We start from the raw sequence: 18,598 nt of genomic DNA, 5'->3' as shown, positions 1-18,598 counted from the left end.
TAAATTTAAACATGCTAAATATAAAAAGTAAAAATGTAAGCATTAAAATACAACTGTCTTCAGTATTTGAAGCAAGGCCAGTAATTTTGTAACATTTTGTGTTTAGACAGAAAGTCCTAATGTATACAGTGAAGCAGTCCTTGCTATGCATTATGCAAATCAACAAAAACTGATCGACTATGCATATTTAATTTGACTTTTAAACCCTCAGAACTATTATCAAAAGCTTTTTACTCTTGAATAAGGCCATATGTTGCTCTTTAATTAGAACTACTTCCATTCTAAGCTTCCAGCCCATGTTGCTTCTGAGCTTTTTAGTTTTTTTTTAAGGTCATAATCTCTAAAGTGTCTTATGCACCCAAAAATGCAGAGTCGTGGTTGAAGGGAAGGGCGCTGAATTAAACTACTTCTGGAAAATTTCAGCCAGAAATCTGTTAAGACTGTAGGTTTAATTAAAACAGCAACAACAGCGCATCAGGTTGCTAACACGTGGCAAAGTAAAGTTTAGCCACTTCTCAGCTTAATACCAAATATAGTTTCTTCTGGTATGTATATAAACATTCTACGGCTTGCCTTAATATTGCTACATCATTTTACACTGCATAACGCTGCCAGAATATGCAATGCTATCCCTCTCCATGGATCACAAATGGCAAATGAATCAACAGTTAGTAATTCATCTGTGTAACAAATAAGGTAATCAGGTTATTCAAGCACAGCCTTTTCACTGTCCTCCATTGAGTCTAATGGCATCAAAACAGGCTGCAATAAGATGAAACAGCAAAACCAAGTAAAGCTAAAACCTGCATTTCCAACAAAATCTGAAAAGATAAAGTGTTGTTAACAAAACACACACACACATATTAAGAAACTATCATGCCGTCACTATTGCTGACACAACATGATCTAGTTGTGTATCAAAGAACAATTCTGTATCAATTGTCATGAAGGGCCAATTCCAGAATCTTTATTATTGGTGATGTGGCATGAGCTAGGATGAATACTACTTCTTGATTCAAATTCCATTGCATGGGCAATAGTTGTTAAACACTCCTGGGTCCAAGTATGCCCTCTTAAAGAGAGGACACAGCACTGCCACCTTCATAGTGCTCTTTTAGAAAGGAACTCATGTACAGAGCATTGCTCCTTATTTTGGCAATTGATCTCTTTTTAGTAAGTGCCTAACTCTGTGGTATCCAAGAAAATGACAGTGTTATTAATCAAACAATAAAGTGCTCAATTGAGTTCCCTGAGACATGTGTGGTGGTCTCTGCTTGTGTGCTACACTACTGAAGCTAAGGGAGTTACATAACTGTAATAAAAACTAATATTGGTTAGTATAATTCTGGACATCTCACATTTGCCAGATATGGACATGAAAGAAGGTAGAAGCAGTATTAACTATATACTTGATATACGATATCTTGCAATATTAGAGAACTTGCATTCAAAGGAATGGGGCTAAATAATATCAATTCATAATTGATGTAACTAAACTTTAGAATTGGCATAATAAAGACAAAATTCAGAAGGATCTTGCTTTTCAGCATAGACTAGTGAATGTGAAGTATTGCATATTTCTTTTTAAGGGAGTTAGTCAATTTAAGATGCTAGCTGCATAAAAGCATCTTCTTAAAAAGATCCTGAAATTCTCTTTATGGATCAATCTACACAATACATCAATGAGGTTTGTAGTTAAGACAATGAATAACAAACATGCTCAGAAAAGCTGCATTAAAATTGTTAACTAAGCCCACACTACTGGGAGATTTATAAACATATACTTCAGAAAGCACCACTGCCTGGTTATTATCTTCAAGATAATTTCTCAGCCAGTCACTTTGGGGGGAGCCGGAATGCATATAGGATATCAGATAGGTGTTTTGCTGCTCTTGTAAGAAGCACCACAAGAGGGAAACAGAAGCAGGGAATTCAAATTTTATTCCTGAAGTGACAAATGCTCTGCTATGATACTGCCCTGACCTGGCAACAGTTTTTCATGCTTTTGCAAGCACATGACCTGAAGAGTGTAATGCACTGTGTAGTGAACTATTGGCGCATCCGGCAACTCATCTCCTAAAGCAGTAGGCTGCCGAGATCCATTAGCCAAAGCTCAAGCCTGTGTCCTGGTTTCCTTCCTAAGGAACTGCTTTTTAGCACAATTTTAGATATTTGTTCTGAAGTTGCAAACTACCCCCCCCCATCTCTCTCACACACAAACACGCTCAGAAAGAAACAACATCTCACCTACATTCCTTAATAATGCCTATGGTCAGCTGGGGGAGAGGCCTCAATGTGTCTTTCGTACATCACTTATGAACACCAATTGCAGTCAATGGTACTAGAGTGGTACCTCGGGTTAAGTACTTAATTCGTTCCGGAGGTCTGAAACTGTTCTTAACCTGGAGGTCTGAAACTGTTCTTAACCTGAAGCACCACTTTAGCTAATGGGGCCTCCTGCTGCTGCCGTGCCGCCGGAGCACAATTTCTGTTCTCATCCTGAAGCAAAGTTCTTAACCTGAGGTACTATTTCTGGGTTAGCGGAGTCTGTAACCTGAAGCATATGTAACCTGAAGTGTATGTAACCTGAGGTACCACTGTACTTCTTATATTCCAGTATCTGAACTCAAACTTGTGAATTCCAGTTATGCACCTTCCACACATGGAGAAAAAATGTTTGAGAGATGAGAAAGCAGGTTTTTAAATTAATATGACTTAATTTGTACTTGCCTGTGTGCATTACTCTAACAAACCAGGCTTTGCCTCTGCATAATGTGTTATAGGGCCCCTAAAACGAAGTGGGTAAATGGCATTTGGGGTCATCATTTTACATTATACATAAAGCCAGGAGTGTCCATTACAGTTTAACAAATAAGAACAAAGATGCAGTCACAATCTTGTCAGGAATACAATGGGAGATGGGTTATACAGAATCGAACTGCATTTTTTTGCTTTAAAGGTAACCCACAAAAGGCATTGCCTCCAAGTACACTGCCTGTGTCTTCCTTTTAGAAGAAGATAAACAACTCCGGGAAGAGGGCAAGGCCTAAGACCTACTAACCATTATCGAAGTAAAGAAGAAATATGGTTCATATTGTTTCACTGGAAACAACTTTGTCCTGAGGTAAACAGAGCTTACAAGAAAATAAATGGTTTCTATTTTACTCTGTGTATCCTTGAGTAATTCTTTGACACTTTCTACCATTCTCAAGAAGTAAGTTTGTTTTTGGTGAATCATAATGTACACAAGAAACCAGTGGCTAGTTTCTGGCAATGCTGCAAGAAGTCAGCACTGAAGATACACCCCCTGAAGTCCTGTATAGATATATATATCTCAGTCTTGACAAACAATACTATGTAACAGTCAAGAAATTTGTTGGGAATGGTATACTTACTGAATTGAAATGATGGCACCTTGGGCCACCTCCTACCCCATCTATAACAGGGTTTATTAGCAGTTCAGTATGACCTTCTTATTTTGAAAGTGTTCACAGGAGGCCAGTGCTCATTACAAGCCAATTAATGCCAGCAACAAGTTAAATTAATCTTCTCACCATAATTCTTGGAGGCCACAATGATTCTAGGTCTATCAAGGTTAGTATTTTAATTGCTTGTCATTCTAAGTCGGGAGAGCAATAAAGAAAGAGGGTGTTTAGGTAATTCTTGTCTTTCGCCAACCCACCCCGCTTGCTATCAATTAGCAGAAGCCTTGAAGACATGGAGCATTGTACTGTATTTCTATAAACCACAAACAACTCTGAATAATGCATGTTTCTAATGACAAACATTATGACAATAAGAAAGGATGAATTTGGCTACCCTTCAAAAAAGGAATGTATTATTGGCATTTTGAAATTCACTCTCTCATAGGTTGGTCTCCTTTTTGAAGAGAAAGAGTTAAACAGTTCCTTTTACTCCCAAAGGATTTTAATCCCACTCAGCAGTGCCATGTTTTATTTAAAACATACTCTCTCTCAGTAACCACTTGTTCTAATTGGCAAGGCAAGGCAAGGTCCCAAAAGCACACAGCTCGTTACATTCAGTTTGGATTACAAAAACACGATGAAACAAACTGCATCGAAATGTACAAATTAACGGCTCAGGAGTGCACGACACGGACGTGGAATTAGATTGTAATATGGAACCAACTCTACAGGGAGGCTGGGGAACAAATCACTAGTGTCTTTATAAACTATACAAGGTTTCCAAATGAGCAAATACAGAAAACAGAGGACAAGTTTTTCCATAATTCAACTAAATTGCTAAACATGGACAGAAGAGAAGATTCCTTCTCTCCCACTCCAGTCAGCATACATGCAACAAGAGAACAGGTGCTACCAAAATAAAATAATAATAATAATAATAATAATAATAATAATAATAATGATGATGAACTAAAGAAATCATACTGACCAGCCCTTAGCTTCCTTCACACTGTCAACATAGAAAAGTCTCTTTACAACTAAGTCATCTGAGAACATGCACACACAGGGGACTAAATTAGATATGATGTTTCAGCAGGCCTTGCACAGAGCAAGGTTAATGGTCAAGAACTGAGAACACGATATTAAGAAGAAGTATGAAGCGAGACTATTACAAAGTCATAACACAAATCAGACACACTTAATCGGAGAGGAGAATGCACAGCGTCACACACACACATTTGTGAAAGGCTTTTCATATGTCTTTGACCACAAAACTTCAGTGATGGTTTGTGAAGTCTGTCAGGCATTCAAAGGACCAGAATTGGGAAGTGTCAAACACTAAAGCAGGATTCAGACCTTTAGGCTAGAATCCAACAGTTACCATTTAGCAGTAAATATGTAACATTTTACAGAATTAAAATGTCCTGGATTAAGCCGTATTGATATGATATTCCAATGACAAATCAAAGGTTCTCGAGGAAGTTAATGAAGGGGTCCCATCTATAGAATGGATAATTGGATCCAACTCTCCTTTTTAATAGTTGGAATCTAAGTAGTTGAAGGAATGCTTTCAACCCTATATACTGTAACCCTAAGATATCACCCTATCTCCTTCTCCCTTATTAGACCTGAAGCATATGCCAACTAGAGAGCCCTTCTGGCTATGGCACTCAATCAATGCACCACCCTCCCCAGGGACATTTACCTGGCACCAACATTTCTTCATTTTTGGTGCTTGGCAAAACCCTTTTTAGTCTCTCAGGCTTTTAAAGTATTTTTCAGCATTTTAAACTCTTGCTGACTGCTCTGGTTTTATCTGCTGGCTGTTTTTTTATTGTGTGGCTTTATTATCTCCATTTTGTAATCCATCCGGGAACGAAATGTGATGACCAGAGGTATTACTTTAAATAGATTTTATCAACAGATGTGGAATACACTCACCCCCTCTCAACTTCTCGTTCTGCATTGTTATAACTCAATTGTTAATCTAAAACAGGGATGGGTAATGTGGTGCCCTCTAGAAGTTGTCAGACTATAACTCTCATTATCCCTTGCCATTGCTGCCTGGAACTAATGGGAGCCCAACTATACCTGAAGGTCCACTTGTTCCCTTCCCCCGATCTAAAAATGTTAATTTTTGAGCAAAACACAACAAGTCAGCTATATAATGTAAACATTTTGGATATTTTAAAGACCTACATACATTTTAAGAAGAGTGGAAAGATGAATCTGTTATCTACACATATACAGCTATGGGGTACATTTATTACCATTTAAAGCAATAGTTATGCTGCTAACATTTTTTAAAGCATGCTAAATCAGTTCCGTATAAAACAGACAGGAACACAAAGTACTGCCAGCTTCACAATGCTAGTCGGAGAATGACTTCAGCAACAGTCTTGCACTAGACACTCAACAGGCTACGGCTATAAAGGCAAGCCTGAATGCTGTTAAAATACACCACAAAGCACTGGCCTAATGGAGGAACACAAATTGAGGTGCCAACTTCTATCAGGCTTTAATGCAGGAGAAATTGTACTGCAGCCCTCCTATTCACAAGAGGATGTTCTTGAACAGACAGCTCAGAGCACAACTCCCCCTTTCATGGAATGCAAGCACGTCCTACTCGGCTATTGTGCATCTGGAAATTTCTTTCTGCTGACAGCCGGCTACTAAATTTCAATATAGAATGGGAGATCTGAAATATTCAAATTGCCAGTATTTGGAAATTCTTAAGGAAACATTAACAGGGCAAATTGTGCTATATTTGTATTGCAGTGGATAGCATTGTTGAAACTTAAGACTCTAGTGCCAGGACCAAGAGGGTCAAGCTTGTATGTAGGTTAAACAATAGCTTCACATTATCTCCATAACACACCCACATTTGGTTTTTGAATAGAGCCTGTTAAAGTGATAGATGAATATAAAGTCCTACATAGTTCTAGATTCTTGTACCAGCAGCAGGGAGCACTATGAATCTAAAAACAATTCAGGAGTCAGGTGGCAGGGTGAGGTAGAAGAGATGAGAGAGAGCACAAAGTTCTTCTATTAAAGAAGAGAATGATGCCTTTAGTCACTTAATGAGCCAATTTGATAAGCCCATAAAATGACACATTGAGTCCTTCAACCTGCCACAAAGAGAGGTGAAGCACTAATCTGAAGCATAATGATTGGGCACTAAAGCAGCTTTTATAGTTTTCTAAACCTATAGTGAAGATAAAACCAAGACCATTTTGATTTAAGTAAACCCACTTTACAGGAGAGATTCCATTTAGCGCACAGTTATATTCTATTTTCTTGTCGCAGACATACATAAACTAATATAAAAAAAGTCAAGGTGCTGAAATAAAAATCTATTCTGGAATAAAGCATTTAAACTCGCTCCACTGTCAACAATAATGTTTTCTTCTATCTTGTAGAATTTGTTTATATTTGATATTATTTTAACTTGCCAGAACAGCTGGCCGAAAGGGAAGATTTCATGATGTAGCTCAAAGCAAATCAATCACATTATTCAGGCTTACTATTTTAGGGCATGCTGTGCAGCTGCAATGCATACTCCTATTATGTAGCAGTATGGATAAAAAAGTCTTGCTATCAAGTATCAACCAGTGGATCAGGTATGGGGCTTTTATCTCTGCACACTATAGACTCGCTGGAAAAATGCCTTACAATCCCTCAAGCCTCAGAAACCAATGTTTTAGAGCAACAACAATAGTGATCTACTTCATAAGGCAATTGAAAGGAACAATGATCTCAAAGCATTTTGTACATCAGAAGGCACAAACTGAAACATTAAAAATTACTGAAGCTTCGTACAAATTGAAAGACTTGCCTATGAAGGTTCACGGCACAATAAATGAATTGTTCTCCCTTTAATCATCTTACAAAACTACTTTCTCCCTTCTCCAGTGTTTATAATGTGTCACTTTCTAAATTGAGAATGCCCTCAGTTTCTACTTTAAATGCCTCTCCTTACTCAGTTTGTGGTAAAAAAAACTGTGTTGTTGTTGGTGTAGTAACAACAACAACAACAACAACAACACTTTATATCCTGCCTTTGTTCCTGACAGAGACCTAAGGTGGATTGCAGCAAAAAAAGCTATTAAAAACACAATCTATTAACAACTGACAAAGAAAAGATCCGCTGGAGATGCAGTAGCTTTAAGCTGCTTAATTAACCATCACATTTATAAAATATTTTCAATGAACACATTAGCATATTTTTCAGAATCTACTGCTGTGACTCAGAAATAGTTTGGAAAGACAGTAGGTCTGTTCCCTTTTAGTCTTTTGCCATCTCCACTTGTCCGCCTCCGCTTCCCATTCCTTCAGAGTAAAGGAGAGTAAAGAAACATTTCTCTCAGCCTTATTGTTGTTCATCACATCATAAGTAGCTGGGCTTTAGCCCAGATTTGGAGAACTGGGGGTGGGGTGGGGAGATTATGGCACTCTTATCTGTTTCCCCTTTATGATAACCTACAAGATGCAGGGAGCCTCTATGGGGCAATTGCTTAATAACTCAGGCAGCACGTTTAAAACTTTCCCATCACTCCACACACCCTGTCTCTACATGCTATTATGTAGGGTGTCTGTTGTAGTAACTAAATTGCTCTATCAGGTTCAGTACTTCAGTTAATGCAAAACAAGACTAAATATTTACTTGTAGGCTGCAGTGGGCAGTATCCAACTAACTTGTGTCAGCATAAAGATCAACACTCGAACAACAGAACTCCCCATCTCCTATCTCCCCACCACACCCCATAACCTTCCCAAATCTGTTCCAGAGGGTTGTGGGAACCTCAGAAAAGACTGGAGAAAGTTCCATTACACAAGCACAAATACATGTTCTGCAAAACAGATAGTGCCCTATGAATACAAGGAAAAGGCAATAAAGTAAAAAGAGTAACGGCAAAGATTTAGGTTCAATTCACTAATCTGAAACTGTATCAACTGCAATTCTCTGATTTATTTTTATAATTGTGTGAGCATAATAAATTAGAATAATGGGGAGTGTGGGGTTGGTTGGTTTTTCTTCCTGCTTTTATTATACATTTTGTGGTTTTTAATCTTGTATTTTCATGTTGTGAACCACCCTGAGATCCATGGCTGAAGGGCAGTATGCAAATTTAAAACAAAAAATGTAAACCTCTTAGGTTAGCAGTTTATGGCGAGAAGATCTGCCACTCCAGCTGCACCTTATTAAAGTGACACAACTAAGCAATTTAGTAGGTGTTGAGAAGGGTCTCAAACAGGGGCTTCCAGCAGCCAGACATCAAAACCTTACCACCTGTGCCACCAATACTCTAATACAATTCTACGTGAAACTTTACATTATTTCCTTTATTTGGATGCTGAGCCCCTGCTGTTTACAGCAAGTTAAATGGGGTTGCCAAGCAGCATTTGATCTTGTCGCTTATTACTTGCTATTTCAAAAATCTGAAACCAGTTTCCTGAGTTCTCCTTTTTCCTACCTACTCCAGTCTTAAGAGATTGTCCCGTGAGTGCTGTACAGCAAACCCTCAGGACAATTAGGCATATTCCCATGCCCCATAGGATGCATGAAATCACAATAAATGTGAAATATGGAAAAATTAGTATGAAAGATTAAAACAACTACTTTTTGTGTAACTCACTTGACCTAATCATTTACATATTTCTATGATCTGGAGCAAAGGGTGTTGGGCTGTGCAATGGACATGGATAGCACAATTGTTTTACAGGATTTCAATTAATTTTGTTGGTTTACTAACCTGTTTCATTGTGTGGATTTCTTTTTTCTAAAAAAAGAGAGAAAGAAAATGAAGTGAAAATCAAGAACTCTCAGGTTTTCCTTTATACATTCAGTTTGCAATATTCTAATTAAATGTAAACATGAAAAAATTGCACTATAAAGATACCCATTTTAGAGCATTTCGGTATATGAGAAGTAAAGCCCATCATTCCTTTAACCTTCTACATTGTATTAAAGTTGAACATTTTTCTTATTTAAGTGGCCTGGCTAAAATCCCAGGGTGCTACATTAATTTGTTTTCAAGTCTCAGAGGCAAAATGCCAGTCATAATACTATCAGAGGACTTCTTACACAATATGATGATGGAGGACAATTGGCATTTAGGCAGCCACATTATATTTGCACTAAACGTTTACGCTTAACTCTCTGATAGCGTAAAAAAAGACCACAATCCTGGGTTTGGACACAGCACTAAGCTGACCCTTTTGTGGCTTGTTTATTCACTAGCCTGAAGGGAGGAGCAAATAGGAAGTGATCCAGCTGTCTACACTAGCAGAGTTTATTAAGTAAAGGTTCATAACATTGTTATATGTAAACATGAACAACATGTAAAATGGTGTCTGTCTGAATCTGGTTTTGCCGGAAAAGGAATACCATAGGGCTTTAAAAGGTAGGCAAATTTATTGTAGAATAAGCATCTGTGGGCTACACCCACCCTGGACTTCTTTGGGAAGAAGGATGGGATATATATTTCACAGAATCACAGCTGGAAGGGACCTCAAGGGTCATCTAGTCCAACCCCTGCAATAAAGGAATCTTTTTGCCCAACATGGGGCTTGAATCCATCACCATGAGACTTGGGTCTCATGCTCAACCAATTGAGGTATTTTAATAGTAATAAATATTAAGTGCATTTCATAAAATTTGCTTTAGTTCCAAGGCTAAATTGTTAAGGTTTATGGCTTCTGCTACAAAATATCCAATATTGGGTGATGGGGTTTTATAGGAAGTTACTCTTTGCATGCTCCAAGTTGCCTACCTCCTGCAGAGATAAAAAGTGTGGTTATATCTCAATGGAAATCTATGGTCTCTGCTGCTCCTGCCTATTTTAAACAAAACAATGACCCTAATATTTAATCTGTCATGGTTCTTTGACATATTTTCTTTCTTTGAGAAATAGCTGATATCTTGTGCATGCCTCTTAAATACTTCAACATTCTAAAAATCAACACTCATAATTACACAACCAAATTCAACTATAGACTTATCTACAAAAGTGTCCCTACTAATATAGTGCTACCTTGTAGTTTTGATACTGTAACAAGAGCAGTAAAAGCTAAATATCTCAAGAGCACTTTGTTACAACAGCCTAGTAACTTAAAAGCAGCAAAGGCACAACAAAGGGCTTTGTTCATTCAATTGGTGGTACTACTATTACTACTTTCTTCTATTGCAGACTGCATTTTGTGTATTCAAAGGTTTTACAGTACTCATCTCATTCATTTATCCTCACAACCGTTCTTTAAATTGAACCACTCTTTCTCCCACTTTACATAATGGGACTTGCCAAGAGTGACTTAGCTTGTGGATATATTACATTATGTATGTCAATCCTTAGAATTCTATAATGGTTTATTTCCATTTGTCATATGATTATAATGTTACAGGGCTGCAGAACATGGGAACTAAGAATCTCTGCTCCAAATTAGAGGTCAGTCTTAAAGAAGTCAGAGGGCTGGATGAGAACAACAAGAACAGAATTCACAATCTTGCTCAACTGCAGTATTGCACACGTCTGAGCAAATATCTGTCTGTCTCTTTGCCTTTGCCCTCCATTTGTAAAATGTGGATAATAGTGACTACTGTTATGAGAGGACAAAATGAAACACGGTAAAAAGCACTTTATATAGTGACAATAGATTATAGGCAACAAAGCTGTAGGTTGGAAATTGAGTTATTTTCCACCATTAGACAATATAGTTAAATATATTTCTATTGCTAGAGACTTACAGGTGGAACAGAAATATTTTCCCATCCAGTACTGGAGCTACAAACACAATTCTTAGTTCCAATTAACATAATTAAAACCTGCTCTGTTGAACTAGAAATTCTAAAACTGCAATATGAACTCTTAATGCGAGTAGCTTTGACAGGAGTTGTCTAGTTCAAGGGCATTCCAGAGTTCTGTAAACTTTGCTGAGTGAAGGCTTGATTGGTGCCTGTTCGCAAGAGGCTCTTGCTTTTATACACACTGGAGATTCTTTCAACAAATTTGAGCAAATAAATGAAGCACCGGAGTGAGGAGAATCTGATTTCATGCACACACACTAAGAAACAGACACCCACACATAAACTCCAAGGGGGATGCCAACTATGTGCTTTAGATTGCCTATTTTAAAAAGGAGAGAGAGAGAGAGAGAGATCTCAAAACTAAACCTTTACATTGCACTTACCAGCAAAGCATTTGGAACAGAGATTCATAGTCTTGCTGGACCTGGAGTAAGAGGGGAAAAAGGAGAGCTTAATATTCCTGTTGGTAATTAGTACAGGTTTATTTTATTTAGGGGGGAGAGAGACAGACTAGAACAAGAATAAAAGTAAACAACTGCTGAAGTAAATAGTTGTGCTCTGTTGGAGAAAAATAAAGTAGCCAAATCATCTTCATAAATACACTTTTCAGTGACACATGACAGAAAGACTAATTATTTCACTTGAATGTTACAACTCTCCACAGATGTAGTGTATCACCACAACAAGCAGCACAACATTAGTATCTATAGTTCAAATCCATTTGTATGTGAAAGGCTGAAGTGAGGAAATGTTATAGTTCAGAAGAGAACAATTCAATTACACTAATCCCCTACCAAAACCCAATAAGGAATAGATATACTCTCCAAGTAAACATATACTACTTAGTCTCATCTCAACGCTACTGGAGGAGCCTCTCTCTCTGAAACAGACCAATGTTGTCTTCTAATTCTGAGCTTCCATTTTTAACCACTACAGTAAATATCTCCATGACTTTCTTCTGTAACATTTCTTTTAAAGTGAAACTCATCTCTCACCCTTACAACCGAAGATAATTTAAGATTGAAAATGTAGATGGACTTCTGAAATTTCATCAGGCAGCACAAGGGCTGTTACTGGGCAAGAAGCACTTCTACTGGGTAAGGCGGCTTTGGTAACAACCTTGTATTCTTCCCATCACTTTCCTAGTAGGAACTGTGGAGCAGATCCAGACAAATTACCAAACATTAAACATACCAAACAACAGATTACCAAACACTTTAAAAGGAGAGATATTGGAGTCATGGGAGACTTCAACTGCCCCATCTTTTGGAACTCAAACTCTGCTAAGAATGTAAGGTCCAACAAATTCCTCCCTTGCCTCACTGATAATTTCATTTCCCAGAAGAAGGAAGAAGCAACAAAGGAGCCATCTATCTTGCACTTTACCAACATAGAGGATCTAATTGACGAAGTGATCATGTCCTCTTGGGTTTTGTGATGCAGAGGCAAGGGAAAGCTAAGTGTAGTCACACATGCAGTCTGGACTTTTAAGAAGACCAGTTTCAAAAAGCTTAAGGAACTACTGGGTGAGCTCCTACAGTCAGAAATACTCAAAAGAGAAGGGAATCCAAAAATGGATGTAAGTTTCTTAAAGGTGAAATACTGAAGACACAAATGCAGACAATTCCAACAAGAAAGAAAAGTGGGAGGCATCACCCGAAGGGAAAGCAGTGCTCAACTTGGTGATAACAGAATAAACAATGCAATAAGGGAACTGCAGTGCAAGATAGGAAAAGAGGTGGTGAGGGAAGACCTAGCTACTTTAAATGAATGTAAACAACCTGATGCACTTAATAAGCTGCTCCCAATGATACTAAAGGAACTTGAGGATTTAATCTCAGAGCCTTTGTCTATAATCTTTGAGAATTAATGGAGAACAGGTGAGGACCCTGCAGACTGGAGGTGGGGAAATTTTGTCCCTATCTTCAAAAAGAGTGTGTGTGGAGAAGACACGGGTAACTAAGACTGGTGAGCTTGACAACGACACCAGAAAAAGTCCTAGAACAAATGATTAAACAGTCCATCTGTGAGCACTTAGCAAAGGATGCTGTGATTACTAAGACCCAGCATGGGTTTTTCAAAAATAAGTCATACCAAACAAATCTCATTTCTTCATTTTTTATGGAGTTACAAGCTTGATGGATCAGGGGAATGCTGTGGACATAGTGTATCTTGATTCCAGTAAGGCTAGTAAAATGTCGGTTGAACAAGGTAACCGTAGCAGATTACCTCAGAGGACTGGGCCAACGGAAGTTTCCAACTCCCACACCACCCTACTTCTCAATCAAACACTTTGCCTGCTGCTGTGTGCAGGAAACCCAGTGATACTATTTACCTACCACAGCACAAAGTGAAACAAAGGAGCATTAAACATAACATTTCTAAGTGCCATAAGGAACACACATGCCTCAGTTTGAATATTAAAATCAAGCATAGACCTTCAAAGCTTCTATGTGCTTATTCTACTCAAGTAGTACAAACACTCTGTGCCAACAACTTGCACAGATTATCTACCTTGAGGGAAAAAAATCACAAAAATTACCGTATTTTTCGTTCCATAGGACGCACTTTTTCCCCTCCAAAAATGAAGGGGAAATGTGTGTGCGTCCTATGGTGCGAATGCAGGCTTTCGCTGAAGCCTGGAGAGCGAGAGGCATCGGTGCGCACCGACCCCTCTCGCTCTCCAGGCTTCAGGAAGCTATCCACAAGCCTTGCAAGCCCGGCGGGAGGTCCCGCCGGGCGCGCGAGGCTTGGGGCGGCAGAAGGGTCTCCTTCTGTTCCTTCTCCAGGTTCGCTGAAGGGCAATGCCCCTTCTCCCTCTCTGCGCAGCACCTCTCCTGTGAAGGAGGGGCGCTGGGCAGAGAGAGAGAAGGCGCAGTGCTCCTTCAGCGACGCGTCTGTCCTGGCTTCTGCTTTAGCCCTGCGCAGCCTCTTTGGGCAGGGGGAGCCTTCATCCTGCTGCCCTGAAGAGGCTTGACGCGGTTACCCCAGAAGCCAGAACAGCCACACGGTATCCCAGAAGCCAGATCCCTCTTGCTGTTCTGGCTTCTGGAGTTCAGAATATTTTTTTCTTGTTTTCCGCCTCCCAAAACTAGGTGCGCCCTATCGTCCGGTGCGCCCTATGGTGCGAAAAATACGGTAAACCAGCGGGCTAAGTCAACACCTGCATTGTTAGTATGCTGCACTTTTGTGCCATTTGCTTGGAAGTTAGATTGTTTGAAGTAATTCAGTAAGCTGCAGCTTCCCTGAGAAGCCATTAAATCTCAGGACCAGCTAAAAAAGGAAGATGCAGAATTTAAATGGTTCAGACAGAGAGATTTTCAACTTTGTTTGAGCATTAAGAAGGTAGGCTAGTTTCAATTTGAAGTCTCCATAGATTTTTTTCAAATGGTCACATTCTGGTACCAAAATTGCAAGACAGATATTGTGTGTATGTTTAATAACAGGGCTATCAATTCTGGAAAAAGCAACAGCTTGTGTGTCATCTTTTAAGGCAAAGAATAGACTGAGTTTCAAAAGTCAATCATTATGCAAGTACAAGGAAACAAACAGTAAGGAAACAAATAAGACACCATGAAGCAAATGAATAGGTTAATTTTCAAGTCACAAAAGAGAAAAGGGGTAAATGGACTCTAGTTCCAGAAATATTTCACTTTTCAAAGCAGAAAAAGGCTTTATTTGCACACTAAGGGCTTTATGTAAAGTGATGTACAAGTATATCAAGAATAGGTACACTACATTTTTGTTGAAGGTGACCTACAATATTCATACCAGAGCTCAGTGACATTTTCATGATGGAAAATAGTATTTATACATTGCTTGCCTTTTGCTGGAGACAATTGTTATTTTTTGAAGTGTGCTTTAGCGCCATCATACTGCTAGCAGTACAGCTGAGATACACTATTTGACCAAGTAAAGTTCTGATCAGATTAAGATTCAATATTTCCTACTACATTGTAGAATGACAAGGAACAGTCTTGCTTAGGACTTCTAGTACTCTACAATATCTCAGCCATTACCATAACTCTCAGCTGAACATAAATTCTTTGCTGTTTACCTTCTTACATCTAAAAATAATCCTAGTTCTCCAAGCAGCGGACGATATGATAAACCTAGACTGCACTATTTGAATTGCAGGTGTGGACTCCTTATTTGGAGACTTCGGGGTTTGTTTGTTTATTCAAAAAATGTGTTTTCTTGATTTTCAAAGTTTACAGAAGCTGTTATAATAAAAAGAACAAGAATAAAATACTAAAGTGGTAACCAAATTAAGAAAACAGTTTTAATCTGACTTGTTTGTATTATTATTTTATAATATTTTATAATATTTATATTATAAAATAATTTATATTATACACTGCTATAATATCTACAGTCTATAATATGTTCAGATAAATAACTATTAATTGTTCCCTCCATACAATAACATCCTACACGTTACCAAAGGTGCCAGAGAGAATAGTTCTAAGCCTTGTCTAGACATATAGAACAGGATTCTCCTAATGAACTCTATCAGTTGAAGCTCTACACTAGGGTTTCTGCTTGTACAAGGGGCTTCTCCACTCCCCCTGTGCACCCCCTGAAGTAAGCTCAGGAGGAGGGGGTCAGGAGAAACCCAGAACAACACATGGAGAAGGAAGGTGGGATCGTTCCATCTGGCAAGCTGATACGCTGCACAGATGGAACATTTGTTAACAGCTTGGTGTTGAATGCCTCCCTCAGTCTCCAAGTCCAGACAGATTTGCCCATTCATCAGCAATCTAACAACTAGGCCTCAGAAAGAAAATAGTTACTGAAGCATTTGTACTTCTAAAGCCTTGCATTTATTTAGTAGTATTAAATCTTTTTATGAAATGCTTTCATGAACCAGGAACTTTTAATGGCATTCCAATTGCTTGTGCTCCCTCCCTATTAAAGAAATGATGATACTAAATAGCATAATTTTCTGCATTATATATCAACAGAGGTTTTTCTGCACAGTAGCCTAACTCACACATCATGCTAAACCAAACCATAGCTTAGTGAGAACATGCAAGCTGCTGGATAGGAGAATGCAACCAATTTGTTCCTCTTTTCTGCTGAGCTAAGCCATGATCTGACTTGTTTAGCCTGGAAAACAGGAGACAGAGGAGATATGATAAAGATAAAGGACTCCTGACAGTTAAGTCCAGTCGCAGATGACTCTGGGGTTGTGGCGCTCATCTTGCTTTACAGGCCAAGGGAGTCGGCGTTTGTCCGCAGACAGTTTTCCAGGTCACATGGCCAGCATGAGTAAGTAGTTTCTGGCACAACGGAACACCGAAACCAGAGCAGCACACGGAAATGCTGTTTACCTTCCCGCCGGAGTGGTACCTATTTATCTACTTGCACTTTTTGGCGTGCTTTTGAACTGCTAGGTTGGCAGGAGCTGGGACCGAGCAACGGGAACTCACCCCAGAAAGGGGATTCGAACCTCTGACCTTCTGATCAGCAAGCCCAAGAGGCTCAGTGGTTTAGACCACAGCGCCACCCGCATCCCATAGGCGATATGATAGCCATCTTCAAATACCTAAAGGGCTGTCACATGGAAAATGAAGCAAGCTTGTTTTCTCCTGCTATGATTCTACGACTTGCTGTGACATCCAGGTTCGGGATTCTGGTTTAGCTCTCTCTAGACTAACCACGAACTGTAACCAAAGTTTGTCCTAGGTTTACAACTTGCAGTTTGTCTGGCAGAGCTAAGCTTAGCTGAGTGCAGCCCAACAACAAAACAAGTGAAGAGGAGCAAAGCATGTCTCCCAAGATCATGTCTCCCAAGAGCCAATAAGCTCACATTTTTGTGCTAATTCATGGTTTGGCTTAGCAAACCAGATCACTGGAATATGTACCTTATTACAGTGGTATCTCGGGTTAAGTACTTAATTCGTTCCAGAGGTCTGTTCTTAACCTGAAACTGTTCTTAACCTGAAGCACCACTTTACCTAATGGGGCCTCCCGTTGCCGCCGTGCTGCCAGAGCACAATTTCTGTTCCCATCCTGAAGCAAAGTACTTAACCTGAGGCACTATTTCTGAGTTAGGGGAGTCTGTAACCTGAAGCGTATGTAACCTGAAGCATATCTAACCCGAGGTACCACTGTGCTGTATACTGTAGTTCCCACATGCTGGCACTAATCCAGCAAAAGCTAACCACTACCAAGTACCACTGATACCAAGAGAAGAAGTTATTCACCATGAAGCTTAGCTGGTGCCTTCCACAATTTCTAGAGGAGCATCCATGTTAGCCTGTGGCAGCAAAAATATAGTCTCTAAACGTATTACAAGAGTCCAAGAACTTTATTATCGTGCAAGCTTTCGTGGACTTAAAATCAACACTTTTGTGATAATAATGAATTGTTTTGTATACATAAGACTAAACCTGGAAGACTTAACCGGGAATTTATTGCATTTCATTTCTATTTGACTATTGTATAGATGTACCTGCCAAATCATGGACAACATTCCATGCACTTGGTAAAGTGAACACTAGTCCACAAAACCTTATTGCTGTAAAGAAGGTACAGTGGTACCTCGGGTTAAGTACTTAATTCGTTCTGGAGGTCGGTACTTAACCTGAAACTGTTCTTAACCTGAAGCACCACTTTGGCTAATGAGGCCTGCTGCCGCCGCGCCGCCAGAGCATGGTTTCTGTTCTCATCCTGAAGCAAAGTTCTTAACCTGAAGCACTATTTCTGGGTTAGCGGAGTCTGTAACCTGAAGCGTATGTAACCTGAAGCGTATGTAACCTGAGGTACCACTGTATTTATCTCTGAGGTGCAACAGGACTCCTTGCTGTTTTAGTTTCTGCAGGTTTATGGCCACTATGTGCAACTTTTCTATCAGAGGGTTGTGCTGACTGAGTCATGATGCAATATCCTTGTGAGGATATTCTCTCTGCAAGACATAGGTCAAGGGAAGGAACAAGATAGGCCATACCTTATTAATTTTTGCACATTTAGGCAGGTGGGCTAGTACCATTTTTTGTGGCTAGTAGCAAGCACAACTGCACTACAGAATGGAATGCTACTGCTAGTATTGCTTTCTGCATTTTTTAGAAGTTCAGCTGAAGGATATGTAGAGGTCACTAATTTCTTCAAGAAATTAAAAAGACAGTTATTTTATGAAACATCTGTTTTCTTTTTCCTTTCTTTGGATGGTACAAATTACATATTTATTTAGAAGTTACACAGATGCTGATAGTGGCAAGAAGCAGTTCATATCATTACAATCCAATTTTACATAACATTAGATTCTCTTATAATGGAAGCCTCAACTGAACTCTGCAATGCCTTCCTCAATTTATAACAAGCGAAAGGGATGCAGCTGTACACCTACAAAAATGAAATTTTCAGA

The 18,598-nt window shown here is 39.1% G+C and overlaps 1 protein-coding gene across 1 annotated transcript in view; it reads right to left on the bottom strand.

The window, feature by feature from the left end:
- Positions 1-18,598, bottom strand: part of ZFAND3 (zinc finger AN1-type containing 3) — a 146,394-nt gene that overhangs the window by 91,128 nt on the left and 36,668 nt on the right. Inside the window, exons 2-3 of the mRNA XM_081854227.1 lie at positions 11,613-11,653; positions 9,179-9,205 (exon numbers count right to left, since the gene is read on the bottom strand). Coding sequence (XP_081710353.1) covers positions 9,179-9,205; positions 11,613-11,653 — 68 coding nt within the window. The remainder of the gene's footprint in view (positions 1-9,178; positions 9,206-11,612; positions 11,654-18,598) is intronic.

The sequence above is a fragment of the Podarcis erhardii genome (genome assembly GCF_964252035.2).
Source record: "Podarcis erhardii genome assembly, chromosome: 3".
Lineage (NCBI taxonomy): Eukaryota > Metazoa > Chordata > Lepidosauria > Squamata > Lacertidae > Podarcis > Podarcis erhardii.
Note: the sequence above shows the minus strand (reverse complement) of the source record. Positions and strands in the feature narration are given on the sequence as shown.